The sequence below is a fragment of the Sprattus sprattus genome, assembly GCF_963457725.1.
Source record: "Sprattus sprattus genome assembly, chromosome: 15".
NCBI classification, from domain to species: Eukaryota; Metazoa; Chordata; class Actinopteri; order Clupeiformes; family Clupeidae; genus Sprattus; species Sprattus sprattus.
The window spans coordinates 29,987,684-30,006,966 of record NC_137913.1 but is presented as its reverse complement, the minus strand read 5'-3'; the positions used below and the strand labels follow the sequence as shown (position 1 = coordinate 30,006,966).

The 19,283-nt window shown below is 40.0% G+C and overlaps 2 protein-coding genes across 2 annotated transcripts; one reads left to right on the top strand and one right to left on the bottom strand.

Annotated features, from left to right (window-relative positions):
* Window positions 1-246: 246 nt before the first annotated feature.
* Window positions 247-9,905, bottom strand: rnft2 (ring finger protein, transmembrane 2; the record flags this gene model as incomplete). Its single annotated transcript, XM_080852959.1, has 9 exons — window positions 247-706; window positions 1,050-1,151; window positions 1,802-1,867; window positions 3,567-3,716; window positions 7,560-7,713; window positions 8,172-8,272; window positions 8,452-8,528; window positions 9,158-9,654; window positions 9,820-9,905. 9 exons carry the CDS (start codon window positions 9,903-9,905, stop codon window positions 572-574), a joined length of 1,368 nt encoding a protein of 455 aa, XP_080709085.1. The 3' UTR covers window positions 247-571.
* A 6-nt stretch (window positions 9,906-9,911) lies between these two features.
* spring1 (SREBF pathway regulator in golgi 1) lies at window positions 9,912-12,833 on the top strand. The gene is made up of 5 exons (XM_080852958.1): window positions 9,912-11,248; window positions 11,355-11,511; window positions 11,599-11,750; window positions 11,891-12,004; window positions 12,202-12,833. The coding sequence occupies exons 1-5, from the start codon at window positions 11,156-11,158 to the stop codon at window positions 12,283-12,285; spliced, it is 600 nt and encodes a 199-aa protein (XP_080709084.1). The 5' UTR covers window positions 9,912-11,155; the 3' UTR covers window positions 12,286-12,833.
* The last annotated feature ends 6,450 nt before the right edge of the window (window positions 12,834-19,283 follow it).

Sequence of the window (19,283 nt, the reverse complement as noted above, 5' to 3'; positions counted from 1 at the left end):
GTGCCAGTGTTATTTCAAACAGGGCAGCAAGTGGCATGTTAATGATGTTTACATAATGAAATGCTTTTACATATTTGTGCAACCTGTGTTCAGTCTGTCCAGTTCATTATTTATATGGCAGGTCAAATATTTATTACCTTGTGAAGGCTGTGCATATTACGATTATTTATAAGAAAGATATACACTGAATAAGACTGTTGAACACCGACATCTGCAATTTTATTTACAATGTTTTGAGTAGCTTAAATAAAATAATGGACAATAATGATTTTTAAATAAAATTACTGTTGATATTAAGAAAATGTTGTGTTCACATTTTATGACAATACAAACATACAGTGTCATAGTGCAACTGAAAGACAGGCAGATTAGTATGATAGACTGAGAAAATGTACCAGGTAGCCAACATAGTCATTAACACATTTATGAAAGTTCAGAGTTTCCTGTTTCTTTTGTAGTACACATTGTCATGAATTGTACATTCATTATACAACCAGTAACTAAAAGCTATAAGCCTATGACTGGAGAGAGGCCCCTTTGTGCCAGACCACCCATGAGTGAATAGAAGCGGCTAATAGATCTGAAAGTGTGCTGAGGTGGTGCCATCCTTCCAGCAGCATACCGTCTCGATGACCGCCGAGCGACACAGTGGGCATGTTCGCTCTCGATCGAACCACTGGCACAGACAGTCCTCACAGAAGACATGCTGGGTATCACAAAAACACAAATAAGAAATGATTCATTTCAGCAGTGAACCTACTTGCTTTTGCATTAATTATTTCAGAGGTTGCAACCATGCAACCTGCAAACCAACTTTCTTTTAGCAGCTGAAAAATTAAAACCTATATTCAACATTGTGCTTTATTAATGTAGCTCTAGCCTAACTACTACAACAACAACTACATTTTTTTTTTTTTTTTTTTTAAGTCTGTGGTCCAAGCTCAAAGACATAAGCACTCTTTAGCGACCGTCCTCTGTGTGATTTGACCTGCTGACCTGAGTAAGAATGGGAAGGTGTAGCAGAAGTGATCAGTGACGATATACAATACCTGGCAGAGCAAAGCCACGGGGTCTCTGAACTCAGACTGGCAGATGGCACACATGTCTCCTGCCTCAGTGCACTCCTGGCTGCTCGCCCTCATACCATAACTCTGCAAGAATGACAAACAAAATGAATGACAAGGTGATGCTTAACAGTACGCATTTGCGTGAGACTAAGTAACCGGTAATCCCAAACTTCATCATGGCTTGAGATCATCCTAGCTAAAAAGCAGGATTGTGTTTGTAACCCACTTTATATTACTGTTCCTTTAACTAACATTACTTAAAGGTAAAGTTAGTGGTGGCTGACATTTAAGCTCAACAGCCAATCAAATTACACCCCCTCCCCTTTCTATTCTCCTGAAGCAATGTGTTGGCTGTAGTTGTTTACGGCTCGGTCAAAGTCACTATGTTTGTTTCCTATTAACAGCATTGTCTTTAAGTGCACACAGAGAACAGACAGCTAGAGGTACATGAGAAGCATTTTCTCAATTCAACAAAAAGTGTATTGGATTCAAATCTCAGGCGAATCACTAATTACCATGAATGAACATAACAGTCATGAACATGAACACAAACATGAATATCATTATTAGTATAAACAAGGGAGCATTAAATACTTGCTAATGATTTATCGAATCTCAACTCAAGTATTTATGTTATGTTATTCAAAGACTAAAATGTATTGTTATGGGAGGTCACAGTCTGTGACAAAAGTTTAGACCAAAATTAGAGATGACAGGAGAAGTTCAGCACGTACCTGAGAGCTGCAGAGAACCACCGTAGCTTTGCGGATGGCCGATATTCTCCCACAGACATCAAAGGACTAAAACAAAGACATTATGACAACTTGGTCAAACACAGTTATTATGGTAACCAGGCTTTTAGCTAGGATTGTTTTAGGGGGGGTCCATTTTGTCATTGAACCTAACGCGGTGGAGCACGCGCGTGTCGCAAGTATTGTAGGGGGGTCCGGGGGCATCCCCCCCCCGCGTCAATTTTTTTATTCCTAACTGTCTGAAACGCTATTTCCTGCATTTTGAGGTGCACATTTTGTGGAATTCAGGTATTCAGGGTTTTGGTGTGTCTGTTGCAATATTTTTTGCTTAATTGTCACATATGATGTACATCAGTGTAACACACAATCTGAAAATCATACCAACACAGAAGAAATTCAAGCCAGAACTGCCATGTACATCTTGTATATATGCAGGGGCAGGGGGCTCCTGGTCACGTGATAATAACATAGTGTGAGACTTGGCTGACCCAAATAAGAAGTAAAAAAAAAATGTTTTACTGTTTATGAATATCTTTGTCCCAGAGTCTTCCTTGACTAGTGATTACATATTCAATTGTGTTAAACTTTCATATATAAGACACTAAGCAGTTAGCACACAGTTGTACATGTATTGTGTATTAGCTATGTTTTTTTTTTTTTAAATGCTACGTGTATAATATGTTAATATAGGGTGACCAGATTTGAGTTTGTGGAAAAGATGACACTTCGTCGGGGACCCTGCCCCCTCCCCCGCAATGGAGTTTTGACATATTTTTCAAATGCAGATGACATATATTATTGTCGTGCCTGGACCACATGAATGTACTGTTTTTACTTCAAATGCATTTACTGTAGTTAATGCAATACCTTATTTCAACTGAAACACCTCATCATGTTGCTTCACTATATTTAAATCATGTACTTATAGTTCGTACATGTGTAAATAGTGTTGCAAATCACGTACACGTAATCTTGCTTTTTATTGCACTATACACTAAACAATTTCAAATTGGCACGGGCTTTATGCCCTGTTACAAGTTATCTCGAACAGACTGTGTTACCGTCACACACCTGTGTAAATGCTGTCCCAACACAGAACAACAACATGCAATTATTACAGTAAGGAGCATTGTTAGGGGACATCGTTGAGCACTAGTGCATCACACACAGAAAGGTATGCCCCCGCCGCACGGCATTATGGGTCGACTATGCCGGAACGTTACAATAGGCTATGTATTTACTGAATTAAAATAATGTAAGCTTGTCCCATGTGTTTACGTGCTGATCTGGAGTCAGTTTGGTATGATTTGGGTATAAATAAATAATTTAAGCGGACAAAAAATTCAACCCGCGGATACAATTCAAAAGTAGCCCCTGGGAAAACCGCGGACCTGGCAAAACTGCCGTTAACGGCTTTTCATTCCCTCAAAGTCCTTAGAGGCGTCTCAGGTTCCTTTAATAATGCCTGTAGTTAAGATCAACATCTTGCTGCACTCACTGTGTCGGCATGGTCCTAAGATCACCTCTGCTCTCTCAGTGATCACAGTTATCTGGATGTCCTTATCTTAGAAATCCAACCTCCCTGTTGCATGTGTACACCTTCCCATTCACCCCAGTGGGCTGTTTCTATGGACTGGTTCTTCTAGACAACAGCTGTGGCTCTGCTGAACTGTTTTTTTCTGTTATTATTTTGTAATTTCCTGTGATGTTAAAGGATATGGAACATCAAAGCACCAAGCAGCATTACCTTGCACAGGCTGTAGATGATTATAAGCATGGCCCCGAGAAAGTAGCTGGTTGAAGGGTCTTCCCCCATGATGTACTTGAACCACAACTGGATGGGCACCAGTGCCCGAAACAGCTGACTCAGCTCTTCGATGACCAAATAGAACTTGCCCTGGCAATAGCAGAAGATAGAGATTATCAATGTGGGTGAAGATATCCAAAGGCTGTAACGGTTACGAACTAATGATGATCAATTACAAATAGGTGACGCTTGAACAAGTTCCATGCCAAAATAAAGCCAGCATGTACATTATCCTACTATGTTCCAGCAAGTGATTGATTAATATCTGCCTAACAATAGGAACTGATAAGTACAAGTAAATCATTCCACAGCAGTCTAGAAGGGTTCAGTAAAAGACCAGGATGGATTTTGCGCTGGGGTATGACTCATCCTCAATAACGAGTCCCACAGAGCTGCCGAGGCTGGGATGAAGTTGGCCTTGACCTGGCGCATGACCCAGCCAAATCTGCCATTGAGTAAGCCACCATTAAGGGTTACAGTACAGCTAGGGGCCTTTCCAAACTGGAGTTGGTACTGGTTCTGCGACAGGCCCGTGTGTGTGTGTGCTTGCAGGCTTCTAGGAGTCAGGCGGCAGAAACGTGGGCTTGGCTGGCCTCCAGAGCTCGGCTGCTTCACAGCGGCGCGGGGCAATTTACCCACACTGCACGGCGAGCTGGCAGCCGCCCGCACCACCTGCCACCCTGTCTCTATCTCCGCTCTCAGCCACAGCGCCAACCCGTGGGTGCCACTCTTCACCCCTCGCCGAGGGACAGCACCACTGACAGATCAAGTCCCAGACAAAGTAAATAAATAATCAAATGTTAAAAAAAAAACACCAACATTAACTGATCACATGACGCCCATGAACATCCTGGCATGCGTAATTACTCCATGGATATCGCCTGACAGCAATTAATCACTCTTGTTGGATCCCCACTAACCGTTTGACAGAGGTGGGAGACCTCTTCAACTAGGCAATTTATCTCTGCCTTCATTCCTTTAGCGCATCGCCAGAACTACAACTAAACCAGAACCAAAGACTGAAGGATGTACCACTACCAGCTGAAAGGGTTCTGCGCTCACTGCGCTCTCTTTTCTTCTCCTCCTACTCTAGATCACCTCCACTGTGAGAAGCTGCTGCAGCCTTTCCATCTAATCCACGTGCAGAAGCCCTCTGCTCACGGTTGCCCGTTCCCACCTAACTGCTATGCACAATTTCTATTCTGCTTATGACACATCTTACATAAATATTTTTTACCAGCCTCAAAAACATCCTTGACCTAGTTTTTGGCTTCACAGCTCTAAATATCCTTATAGTATTAACCTTATGAGCAAACTGTTACACATTCTGAATACTGGCTACTCTCTGAAGTAAATCCTAGAGTGTATATATGCCACATTGATGCTAGTATGGTTTTTTTCTGACTAGTGTTTGTATAAAATATTCTGCTTAAGTTTGATTCTGTCAGTGTTAGTGTGTGGTTCATATAGAATTGTAATGGCACATATACTATACTGAGCTGTGATATGAAACATTGACATATCTCTCATATCATAAGGAAAGAGAACTGAGATCAGAGCAAATTGCTATTACACTCTGATAATTGGTGTGCTACCCTGAACTTAACTGCGTAGTTACAACACAACAACAGGTATGGCAAATAAAATGTATCTGACAGGAGAAGTTGTTGTTGTTGTTGTGGAGGAGTGATGGAGGAGAGGAGAAGACAGGAGAGCAGAGGAGATGCGGTGGCACGGTGACTGAGATGCTCTCTCCCATAAACAAGACGTAGACGGAGCCCCAGGGAGCGGTGACCTCACCCCTCTGCTCTCCCGGCGGGCCATGAGCTCACAGGCTGCCTGCCTTCATTGATTGGCCTGTTTATCAGGGCAACGCGGGCAAACTCTGTCACCCCTGGACCACGTCCACACAGACTACTGACACCATGATGGAGAGAACGCTAGGCAGGGACAGTGAACCAGATATAGATTTCCAAAGAGTAACTGCCTTGTGAACTAGTCAATGTAAATGCTGATGCTCTGTCTAACAGGAGGGTAAGATTGCTATTATCATGACACTTTGGTAGTAGTACAATTATATTGGCCAAAATGGAAATGGAAATTTGCCAGACTCATCCAAAACATAAATGAAGTAGACAGTGTGGGTAAACGTACCTATTAAGCCCACGTACCATATAAGCCCACTTGTGACTTCTGAGTCAAATAAAATAAAAACTACATCACCATTTTTGCTGGTTCATGGTTCTTCCAATGAAGCTGCTTGTTACATAAACTATACTTTTATTGTAAACCAATCAGATTTGTCGATCTTGAGTTATCGAAGCACATGTGCGACATGTGCCTACTGCTCCCAGGAGAAGACACCAAAAAACTTCATGTATTTTGATGCTCTGAAAAAAGAACATTTCTGACGTATTTCTGCTCCTTCTTTTGGTCAGTACTCATTTGTTATACACAATTAAGAGATTAGTGCTTTAAATAAAACAAATGTTAGAATTTCACTAGAATTAGACATATATATATTTTTTAAGTGAAAATATGCATATTGGCATACTAGCAAACCGCCCACATGCTGCATCAATACAGTTGCTGCATAGCATTGTTCATTGCAATGACATAAAGCATGATAAGCATGTATAGTTTACTTTTTTATATGCAGAATATACTATTTTACTATTAAATTGATAATATATGTGTGGGTTTATCTTTATTTATTTTTTATTAAACATTTTTACCAAGTGGGCTTAAAGGGAACACTAGCAAAAAAATCACACCATTTACAGCGGATGCAAATGAGTATAGCTAATTACTTAAATGCATGATCAATTGATTATTTTCATGTTATGTTAGTGCAGCATATATAGATTCATGGCATGTAGTTGTTTCTTTAATGTCATGTGTGTAGAATAAAATATTCTGACTTTTAACCAGATATTCACTGATGTTCCCTTTAAGCCCACCTGCTCCCATTAAGCCCACTTAGCTGTGTTTCAATGGAGATTTTCTCCCATTAAGCCCACTTGGCTGTGTTTCAATGGAGATTTTCTCCCTTTTGACTTTTGAACCATTTCCTTGCCTAACTTTGACCTCACCTAATTACTGAAATTGATTCGTGTATTAACCTTAGAATATTACTATTGAACCAGGAAACTGTCTTTCTTTCAGTCATTAGGTCTTTAGATATCTAGATGAAAACAACTGCACTTTCAACCAGCTGTCTGGACCAGAAATTTTGGCCAGTTGTAAATGCCAACAGTCTAATGTAGGATAGAGATACAGACAAAATGGCAACACATATTGAAAGATGAAGTATTGAAGATACATTTCCATTCTCATTTTGATTTTGTTCATGAATAGTTTTTTGGCTACATTCCTTAGAAGACATGTTGTAAGTTTAGCTTTTTCTGTGTTGAAAAGGCCGATCATGCATAATCACGCCTATTTCAAATGCCATTTACAGGCCAGAGGAAAGGAGTAGAGACAAAATAAAAATAGCTATTGGGGGCTAAGAGATTGCATATTTCAATAGAACAAGTTTGGATTGTTAGTACTTTTTAATATGTATTTGTATTTATCAACAAATCATGAAGGGGGCTTATTTGGAACACCCATGGGCTTAAAGGGTACATAAAGTACCCATTAAGCCCATGCCAGACTTTTGACATATTTTGACAAATTAAACAATATAAACATTGAAAATTGGTATAAATGAATTATTGACACTTCAAATGAGACATTAGACTATCATTTTAACTAAAATGTTCTCACTTAAATTTGGGCGGTATATATTATTAATGTCTGAAAAGCAGATTTGGTGGGCTTAATAGGTACGTTTACCCTAATTAAATATTAAAACATTAATTGAGTAAAACATTTATGAAATGGCCATTTCTAGCTAAAGCCCAAAGATATTTTCTTATGAAAATGACTTACCCTGGACTTGAAAGCCAGGAGGATTTTGGGAAGAAACAGAATGACGCATTTGAGTCCAATTGTGACATACTTCAGGACGAAGTCAGTGATGCCCACCACCCAGATGAGATCGAAGAAGTCAAAGCTGCTGATGTTTGGCTTCGCAAACATAAGGCTGAAAGACAGCAAGGCCCCACAGTCAGGAAAAAAAAAACTACACATGGATCAAAATGAGATCATGAGGGCTTGTCAAGGCCTTCACACTGGGACACAAACTGATGATGAAATAGAACAGAAATACTCACATGCTAAGGCGACACATGGTAAAATACACCTATGGAAAATCAAAGATGCATTGCAGGGAAATTGATACAAATGAATGAATGAACGAATGAGGTAAAAACATGTGAACAGACTCCAAAGACAAATGTGTGAAAAACCAAAGCAGACACAAAAAACACAGTACCTGAATTCTACATGACATGAATGAATTAGGATGATGCCACTGACTACAGTAATGACAGTGTGTGTGTGTGTGTGTGTGTGTGTGTGTGTGTGTGTGTGTGTGTGTATGAAAGTGAGTATGAATGATGGTGCACTTAAAGCAGTTCATTAAAAAGTGTGTCAAGATACCTGTTGTAGAGTTCTTCAGAACTAAATGTGTAGTAGAGATATGCAATGTTCCCGGCGAGGAAAACAACGATCCAAAGAGTAACAAACACAGACCTCTCGTCCTGTAACACGCATACAACCAAACACAGATTCAGGCACACATTCACTCCAGAAGCTGAAAGGCAGGTTTGCTGGATACTTGCAGTCTGAATAAGAAAGGGACTTTCCCAGACCTACATCTGGTTAAGAGGACTGTACTGCATCAACAACATCACTAGAGAAGCATACTGTAAAAGATTACCCGTAAAGACACCTGGTGTTTCAGAGCCGAGTTTGCAAAGGCAAATGTGCTTGCCATTCCAATGCATACAGCAATACCTAGAGAGGAAAAATTACATAGCATACATAATGTCATCAAAATGTTGGGAATCTTCTCAATAGGGTAGTACTTAAACACACCAAACACATCCTTTAAATGCAGAAGAAATTGCCAATAATTCATGGTCATGAATCATTATGAACAATCAAGAAAAAAAAATAATAATTCTATTCATATTCTGTCCGATAACCTTAACTCCCCTTTTTCCAAAAAGTGTGTTATGCGTATGATATGCTACACTAAAAAAAACTGCCGGAAAAAATCCAGACTGATTCTATTCTAAACTGAGAGAAAATCAACAATGTGCTTTCATGAGTGATTGATTTGACGAACATGATTGGAGAGATCTATGCTGTGTCCTAAGCATTTAGAAATCTACTTAAAAGATGGAAGAGACCTTCAGAGAGTACATAATGTGTCATCTAAAGTTTATTGAGCTACGTAAAGACATGTTCCGACCTCCGTGCACACATTACGCCATACGCCTTTATTTTTTAATTCATAAGTGTTTTTTTGTTTTAACAGAGTTTCGTTTTTTGAGTTTAGTGTGTGAGTATGCACATGTATGAGAGTGCGTGTGTGTGTGTGTGTGTGCGTGCGTGTATTTATGTGTACACACGCTCCTTACCCAGCTTGTGCTGAAAACACACTTTGACGAGGAGAATCAGGATAAAGGGGATGCCTCTTTGCAACCAACTGACCACTGCCTTGAGCTCTGATAGGGCTGGCGCTGGGGTGGAGGGGTCATCGCTCCCCTCATCCCTGCTGCTGTGGCGGTCGGTGGCGACAGAGGCCGAATGCAGGAGCGAGGTGCGGCTCTGCATCGCCTGGTGAAAGTGGTGGTGGTGGTGATGGTGCTGACCCTGACGAGGGAGGAACGGCTGGCTCTCGGTGCGATGGGAACCCTCCTCCCTGGAAGACGCAGTCATTGGGATGAACACGTCTGGAGGTGAGCCCAAGACCAGCCCGGCAGCCTGGAAGGGTGCAGAGGTCACTGCTCCAGACGACACCGCCACCAAACCAGAAAACAGCTGCTGGGGAGTCGTGGGGGAGTCTGGCTTGAGGCAGTCGAATACTCCACCTTCATCAAGGCTGCTTTCAGAACCTAGTGTTTGGCTCCTGTTCCTGCCATAAAGAAGCACAAGGTTTAAGTCCATAATAAGCTGATAGCTGGTGAGCTATAATTATGTTAATCAGGAATTGTTCATTGTGCAGGCAGGGAATTCACCACCACACAAAAACTGCAGTATTCCCCCGTTATATGGCGATGAACTGGAATTGCATGCAAACCTATCTGGCGGCATGCCGTCAGTGATGCTGCTGTGTCTTCTCTGCATGGCAGCCAGTCTGTCAGCAAGTACTCCAAAGCTGACCATGGGATCAAATAAATCGCCAACATTAGTATCTGATGACAAGGCTAACGTGGAGGTATACAATAGCGGTCACTCTGTGCTATAAACAACTTTACCAAAGAATAGCACATCATACAGGATGAACTAAAATTCGGTGGGGGAAAGCTGGGAAATAAACAATGCTAATTCGAATGGTTAAAGCAACACTGCAACTCAATCAAAAATTGCTGCTAGCTAGGTATGGTAGAACTGCTAAGCAAATTATCAATGTTGAATGGCATTGAAGACTATTTGAAACAATGACTTAATGACTATGACATAATAGTCGACTATTGCCTTCTTACCGTATACATACTACATTAAACGTTAGTTGCTCATTCCGTAGTAGCCTGCTGTAGCTAACTTGTCTTTGCTACTACAACAGCAGCAGCGCACATGGGCGGGTCTTAGTTACTCTTTTCCGGAATGACATGATATTTACAGAACCAATCAGAAAATACCAATTTCCACATTTTCAGAATCTTCTAGCCAGTCACACAACTCGTTCGGCCAGGATCCTCTGGGACCTGGGAAATTGTTTTGGTCTGGTCGGTCCCTCTGACAAGGCCACAGTATTCATTTAGCTAGCGACAGCGCAGGGCTGACAACTCGTTAACAGCTAAGTGTTATGTCATTTGATTAATAAGAGTCTCTAAATAGAGTTTTTCACTTGAATGTGTTAATGTTGGAATTAAAGTTTTTGAATTACAAACGATTCGATTTTGACGCAAAACAGTTAAGTTAAAAGCCAGTTAGCTAATTAGCAAGACCTGGCTAAGAGTTAGCAAGTTACATACTGTCTCACAGTTGTCTTGCTATCTAGTCTGTACTGTAAAAAAAAAAAAAAAAAAAAACTCGGTGTGGTTGCTTGGTAGAAAATAGGCTCACACCGGCAATATTTTTAATGTTTTATTAAAATGGGTTAGAAAATCACCGTTGCGCTGCATGGAAACGGGGGTCCGTCCTATGTAACTAACACATTTTAGCTGGCCAAAAATATATCAACACTTAGCTAACGCTAGCTAGCGAGATCCCTTTCTCGTTAGTGAACCGAGGTGTCAGCTTAAATAACTAGCAGTTCTGCTTGTAGCACTGTACATTGCGCTGACTAATGTCGCAAGGTTATACGTTATACATTTATATTCCTTACTGGCTGACCGAAATAGGTCAAGGGTAGGCTCAACAAGCTAACTGTTAGCTACCTGGACCTGGCACATACTCCAAAGAACGTCTCCATGGTGTTACGTAGACTCTTGAGGAAGCGTTGGGTTTTAGGGGTTGTTTTTGGATTGTCCCTAATCTACTTTCTCACCAGTACATTAAAGCGGGTAGGTGTTGTATTATTTTGTTATTTGAATATAAAACATTTGAAACTTAATCCATTCGAGCTGCATAAAAACAACACTGATACAAATTCTCCCCTTGCGCATGCAGGAGGAGCGAACCATTGGAGACCGGACCCTCTTGGAATTGAGGGACTCCGACCACCACATTCCATGGAAGGTCCGATTCAACCTAGGAAATAGCAGCAGACAGATTACACAATGCAGGAATTCTGTACAGGGCAAGGTTCTCCTCACAGACGAATTAGGTACAAATGTATATGTGCAGTTATGAGAATACCATTGTATTACAATTGCACTGGGACCATTTCAACTTGAATGATGTTTACCTACAGGTTATGTATGTGAGCGAAAGGACATGCTGGTGAATGGCTGCTGCAATGTAAATGCACCAAGTTCCCGCCAGTACATCTGCAAAACCTGCCTGGCCAATGGATGCTGCAACATCTATGAATACTGTGTGTCTTGTTGTCTTCAACCTGACAAGGTGCCCATTTTGCTATCCTTACACTGACTGGTAAAAAAAAAAAAAATAGCATGGTGGCATTTGTATTTTCAAAAGTGGTAGGAAATATGTGAGGAATTTGGCTAACAAATCCTTTTTTTACCTACACTGTTCTTTAATAGCAACTTCTTCTGGAGCGCTTCCTCAACCGGGCTGCAGAAGGATTTCAGAACCTCTTCACTGCAGTAGAAGATCATTTTGAGCTTTGCCTTGCCAAGTGCAGGACTTCTTCCCAAGTACGTGCTAAACCAAAAAGTGTTGGAAGGGGATATTCAACGTACTTGTTCACATCCTGGTAGAGCACCAGACTGTTTGGCTGCCCCTGTGATAGAAAATGAGAGATTGCAATCTGTTTCCTTCTTTTTTTTGCACACTTAATGTCACTGCATTTAATCCCAACTGCATTGCATATGTCTCTCCTCTGCTTTTCCAGAGCGTTCAGCATGAAAACACATACAGGAATCCACAGGCAAAATACTGCTATGGGGAAAGTCCACCAGAGCTTCTACCGATTTGACAGACGTGGCCTCTCTGCGTGAGGCTTTCAAAAATCCAACAGAATAATGAAGTTCAGAGATCCCCACTGGCTATAAACTTCATACACCAGTCAAGACTTTTGACACTCTATGAAGCCTGTGCCTCTGGTGTCAGTCATACTGAGACTGGACCAATCATTGAACCACACCCTTCCATCTGCAGTAGGCTGGTGGGGTTGGGCTGGGGAAGTTGAAAATCATGTCTGAAAGTGTACACTTCATAAGTGCATAGGCTGCTGTCTTACCTCATTGAAGATTACCCTCATGTTTCATTTCTGCCCATGTAGCAGCTGGCCTTGGGCCCAAATTTGGCGCAGATATGCTAGTCTGGGCCCGATAAGAGACGGATACATCCCAGCCAGTGGCTACCTGGGTTGCATTGTTGTGTTTCGTCTGTGTTTTCGACCTAATTTCAGGAGTGATGCTTTCTTTTCTGTCATACTCATGAAACCATTATCAACCAATACGTTTGTTATTGCCCTATGGGAGAGTATTGCAAACTACAAAAAGAAAGGCCATATGTAACATTAACTACTACAATATTAAGTGTTTTTATTTAATAAAACAACTGTGACTGAACCATGTACTTTGACTAAGGTTGTCCTATAAGAAATGTAAACTATATTATTTCTTTCTGAAATGGAACTGCAAGCCACCTGTCATGTATGTATGTTTACCGTGGGAAGTTGTGATTTATTAAGACGGAATGATGAAATTCTCTGATTAATTATTCAGCCATGAACTTTCCATTCACTCCCCGAAGTTATCTTACATGTCGATTGAAGTCATCTGGAAAGTTTTTCAGGGGAAACCCCAATCCTCTTTTACATCATGAGTTCATATTGAGACAGCAGATGCATCAGACCAACTAACTCCATAGAGGAAACAACATGCCTTTCTTTGGCTATCGTGTTCACATGGGAGGACCAGGCCATCATTGGACAATTAATCATCCTGCTAACACAGAATACAAAATCTGCATTGAAATTAAGAAAAAAAATAATAATTATGCCCCCACCAAATTTTTCCGTCCTTTGACACTTTTGATTAATGAGGGGTCACGTGGGATTCATTACTCCACTGGATACTGATCAAACTAGAACCTGCACCTGCTTCTACTGAAGATGCTGTCTAAAGCGCAAGTCAAATTTATGACTGATGAATTACCAGTGGGGAAAGAACACAATCTGAAAACGTGCATCGAAGTTGTGCCCAGATGAGCTGTTTTGGAAAACTAAACAAAACCATTAATACAAAAATATAATAACTTTGGAGAAGTCAAGCAAATATTGTAAGGCCACATCCTATCTACAATATCTAGGTTGAGACACTTGTTTTTTGGGGAAAATATGTACTTTTAATTTTTTTGTTTTCTGTTGAGAAGTCTTTAACACCATAATTTGCTTTTTAGTAAGAGTACATATGCAGCTGAGATAGTAAAGATACACAGTACAGTACATCTGCTGCCATTTAGTGAAGGTATACCAAAACATCAGCTGTGATACAGCCATTGAGTGAATATATACCAGAACATTTCTCCAATCATTAGTGGTCACATTACAATCGTTTTTACCATATTATCCAAAGCATACACTCAGATAAATAAATACATGTCATATCCTAGCATATATATTAAAATAAATATTACATATTGCAGTGGCAAATATAAAGACAAATGTACATTTCAAATGTGTTAATATAGTTAAACTAAAAAAACTAAAAACTTCATGAACACCAACAGAACAGGTGACACAAATTCCTGAATTCTGGAATTTTTACAGTTATTCTAAAATGTTCTTGACACTTGTTCTAAAACACAGCCTTATGCAGCAGTAACAGACTCAAGGGATGGTGTCAAATGGGTGTTGCCCCCTTTTCTTTCGTACAAACAAGGTAGTTCTTTCAGCGAGGATAAAAAGTCATCAAACCTTTGCAATACACTGAGACACCACCTTTTTTTCCCGAAAGTATTTTTTGGCAGTTGGGGTTCAGGTGTTTTTATGGAACACCCTCCACCCAAAGTAAAGTTCAAATATCTACAGCTTCGATTTATTACTGCAGCCAAGTCAGTCAGGTTTCTTTCTAAGTACTCATTCCCTGAGAAGAAACGTGAATAGACCTGATTAAGTGAACTAATGGCTTTGATCATGTACTTCAGTCCACAGCCAGTTTTGTTCATAAGATTTTCTCCTGGATGTGAACCATTCAGAGGTTTGAGCACTTCAAACTCCACATTTACGGGTATTGGCTGTACAAATGCTTCTCTCTGCAAAAGAGCAGAATGTGGGAGTTAACTTATGTGGGATGGAAGAGAAATGATCAGAACTTAAAAAGAACATATTTGAATTGCTTAATTTTAACTTTCCTATTTCTCTCACGCATTCTCTATTTGTCTAACACATTTGATTTCAAGGTTGTCTGAATTGTCACAAAGATTATACAAATGGTACATGAAGACCTGTCATACATTTTTTGAGAAATTGCACTCATACTCACAAACATATTCATCACATCTTTGGTTTCTTTCAAAATGATGCCCACAAGGTTATGAAATGTGCATCCAGCCTCCACCATCTGGTGGAGGAGCATCAACAGACAGCATACCACTCTCACAAGTCCTAGATTGACAACAAATCTACAATTAATAAATAATATATTAGGAATATAAATGCCCCACAATTTGGTTTCTGATTTTTTTTTTTTTTTTAAAGTAAGCCACAAAACTCATAGCCATGACATCAAATAGTAGAAGAGAAGAGAGGAGAATAAAAGAATAGAGCCATTACCTTTAGCCATTGTCATTTACAAAGAGTAGTAGGTCCACTGTGTTGTCAGAGGGACTTAACCTGCAATGAAGTAAAATGTTGCTACTGTCTCTGTCTTTTATGCAAAGTACTACCCCATCTTATCAGCAGAATTGCTAAACTTGTATGTGTCACATGTGGGTGTACAGAGATCCACTCCATTAGGCCGTTCAAGATCAATCACAGTTGTAGTTCAGTTAAGAAACAGATGGTTACATTTAATTGAGTTTCAACCAACACTATGCAGAACTTTTTGAGCTATGTTTTTGCGGGCAACTTGTTTTGGTGTCATCTTCAAATTCCAATACTCCTTACTGCTGCTTTAAGTAGCACTAGTTAACTTGTTACTGTGCGCTTTGCCATAACTAAGGGCAATTCATTGGCACAAATATTCATCTGAATTGATTAGTTTTACAACTCGTAACAACACATGGCTGTACATTATGATTAGGGCAGTCAGATAATTGATTACAGGTAGTTGTACAGATGGAAACGACCACTCCTCTTTGGGTTGACTGAAACAGAGCGAGAAGCAGACAATTGCATAGTACTTTAAAGCTGCAGTGACTGGCTTAAAGCTCGAAATATCATAGGGTCTTTGGTGTCTTTAGAGGCAAAGTATATCATTCTAGAACAGCTGCTGTAGGCCCAGTGAACTGCTCTCTCCTGTGATATATCTGAGGTTGTATTCCAAGAACGTTTTTCGCAAATATGATCAAACTGTTGGGGGGGGGGAAACGTGTGAGTTATGTGGAGATCTCCCACAATCTTGGATCTGTTGACACAACAGATTCACCATTAGTCATGGTAAACAGTGAGCTGTAACACTAAACTGTATTGCGCCAAGATAGTGTAATATAAGTATTTTTCGTATGATTTCTAAGGAGTTGCAACTCACGTGAATTCCTCACCCACAAGAATGCATCACATCCATGTCGCCTTCATGGACACATAAATGGTCAGCAAGACTGGGAAATCTCTTGGAACACGTAGGTCTTTCGGTTGGTGTTCATCCAATGATCTTTCACCGTATAAAAGTTTAAGTTTGACTGACTGTTGGGAGGCTTTATATAAAGGGCATCTATATAAATGGTGATCATTTTGTCTATTCATGTAAATGTATATTTCAACACAACAATTCACAGCTTCAACCCCCCCCCCCCCCTCCCCAAAAAAAAACATGTAAATCAACAAAAACTGACTTGATATCAATGTTTCTTTAATTCAACATCCTTTATTGAATAAAGTCTCATCTTTACAAACACTTTATGTACTCTACTGCTACAAAAAGATTGCTACCCTTGGGCTTATGGAAAAAAAAATGATTTGTGCAAATGTAAAAGATTGCGGGAAAAAAAATGATCCAGTAGCTAGTGTGGACCTTAACAAACAAGGAAGTGTTTACTCTTTACAATACTTATGCCCGTGCTAGGGCAAGCAACACAGCAGTATAAAGGCGGGAAATGGTAGAAATACTTTCAAACAAGGTGAATCTCCATCTCAGATACAAAATACATTTAAGAATGGTTTCTCTTCTCTTCACTGTGGGGAAAGAAAAAAAAACTGCAGTTGTGGGCAAGTCAAGCAAATCAATATGCAGATTTCCACTCCACTCCATTTTGGCACAATATGCATGGGATCCCTTAGCATGGGAATCATTTTTGACAGAGATACTAAGAGAGACTAGGAGGGTCTGTGAACATGGGAAATCACTGACCAAAAGCAACACAGTGCTAAGATCAGCATTGCAGGTGCTTCAGAATATCATTTGTAATATGTTTGCACAAATTCATACTGAAATGTTTTGTAAAGAACTGTTACACAGTTATTTTAATTTGTTTTTTACATAGTGACACCAGTGAGTATGCTCCACTTACTGAATATGGAGTTATCACAAAAAGCACATTTCAAAACAAATACATTGTTCAGGGAAAATCTGGATTGTCAGTATCACTACATACTTCCAATATTCACATAGAATAATGGAAATGCTCACTAAAATGACAAAAAAGAACATGAAAAAGTAAACTTTGAAATAAGACATCATTATGTCAGTGACTGCAAAAAATAAAGGTATCGCAACGCACACGGAGCTTTCATAACCTTCTCCTCCCCAAATTGTAGTAAGCAGCACATTCTCACGGAAGACTTGTGCAACAACATTGGAAGATATAGGTGCATGTAGAACAGTAACATTTCAGTGCACGTTATCACACAAAGAAGAAATATCCAGTGGCAACCCAAATTCAACTTGAATCAACAGCAGCCAGCATCTGTTGCCCTGGTCACAGACATCCTTGTCAACCCCTTTCAAAGTAGCACATATGGTGGTAACTGCAACAGGTCTGTGGTTAATACTACTTGTGCTGCAGAGTTAGGTTAGGCACGACAGATTAGAACACACACAATCACACACACACACTCACACTCACACACACACACAGACAGACAGACAGACAGACACAAAACACACACACAGACTTTCTCTGCCATTACATCCAGCGTGGCGGAGAACTTGAGACTACAGCAGGTCAGCACCCTGGTTCCTTCCTTTGCCTCTGAAGCATGTCTGTCACTGTGGTGTCTTTAGAGGCAAAGTATATCATTCTAGAACAGCTGCTGTAGGCCCAGTGAACTGCTCTCTCCTGTGATATATCTGAGGTTGTATTCCAAGAACGTTTTTCGCAAATATGATCAAACTGTTGGGGGGGGGGGAAACGTGTGAGTTATGTGGAGATCTCCCACAATCTTGGATCTGTTGACACAACAGATTCACCATTAGTCATGGTAAACAGTGAGCTGTAACACTAAACTGTATTGCGCCAAGATAGTGTAATATAAGTATTTTTCGTATGATTTCTAAGGAGTTGCAACTCACGTGAATTCCTCACCCACAAGAATGCATCACATCCATGTCGCCTTCATGGACACATAAATGGTCAGCAAGACTGGGAAATCTCTTGGAACACGTAGGTCTTTCGGTTGGTGTTCATCCAATGATCTTTCACCGTATAAAAGTTTAAGTTTGACTGACTGTTGGGAGGCTTTATATAAAGGGCATCTATATAAATGGTGATCATTTTGTCTATTCATGTAAATGTATATTTCAACACAACAATTCCCAGCTTCAACCCCCCCCCCCCCCCCCTCCCCAAAAAAAAACATGTAAATCAACAAAAACTGACTTGATATCAATGTTTCTTTAATTCAACATCCTTTATTGAATAAAGTCTCATCTTTACAAACACTTTATGTACTCTACTGCTACAAAAAGATTGCTACCCTTGGGCTTATGGAAAAAAAAATGATTTGTGCAAATGTAAAAGATTGCGGGAAAAAAAATGATCCAGTAGCTAGTGTGGACCTTAACAAACAAGGAAGTGTTTACTCTTTACAATACTTATGCCCGTGCTAGGGCAAGCAACACAGCAGTATAAAGGCGGGAAATGGTAGAAATACTTTCAAACAAGGTGAATCTCCATCTCAGATACAAAATACATTTAAGAATGGTTTCTCTTCTCTTCACTGTGGGGAAAGAAAAAAAAACTGCAGTTGTGGGCAAGTCAAGCAAATCAATATGCAGATTTCCACTCCACTCCATTTTGGCACAATATGCATGGGATCCCTTAGCATGGGAATCATTTTTGACAGAGATACTAAGAGAGACTAGGAGGGTCTGTGAACATGGGAAATCACTGACCAAAAGCAACACAGTGCTAAGATCAGCATTGCAGGTGCTTCAGAATATCATTTGTAATATGTTTGCACAAATTCATACTGAAATGTTTTGTAAAGAACTGTTACACAGTTATTTTAATTTGTTTTTTACATAGTGACACCAGTGAGTATGCTCCACTTACTGAATATGGAGTTATCACAAAAAGCACATTTCAAAACAAATACATTGTTCAGGGAAAATCTGGATTGTCAGTATCACTACATACTTCCAATATTCACATAGAATAATGGAAATGCTCACTAAAATGACAAAAAAGAACATGAAAAAGTAAACTTTGAAATAAGACATCATTATGTCAGTGACTGCAAAAAATAAAGGTATCGCAACGCACACGGAGCTTTCATAACCTTCTCCTCCCCAAATTGTAGTAAGCAGCACATTCTCACGGAAGACTTGTGCAACAACATTGGAAGATATAGGTGCATGTAGAACAGTA

Excerpts from the sequence above, each read along its gene's own strand:
- spring1 (XM_080852958.1), top strand. The coding sequence starts at position 11,156 with ATGGTGTTACGTAGACTCTTGAGGAAGCGTTGGGTTTTAGGGGTTGTT. Across the intron at positions 11,249-11,354 it reads TCACCAGTACATTAAAGCGG|GAGGAGCGAACCATTGGAGA; the intron begins GTAGGTGTTGTA and ends TTGCGCATGCAG. Across the intron at positions 11,751-11,890 it reads GTTGTCTTCAACCTGACAAG|CAACTTCTTCTGGAGCGCTT; the intron begins GTGCCCATTTTG and ends GTTCTTTAATAG.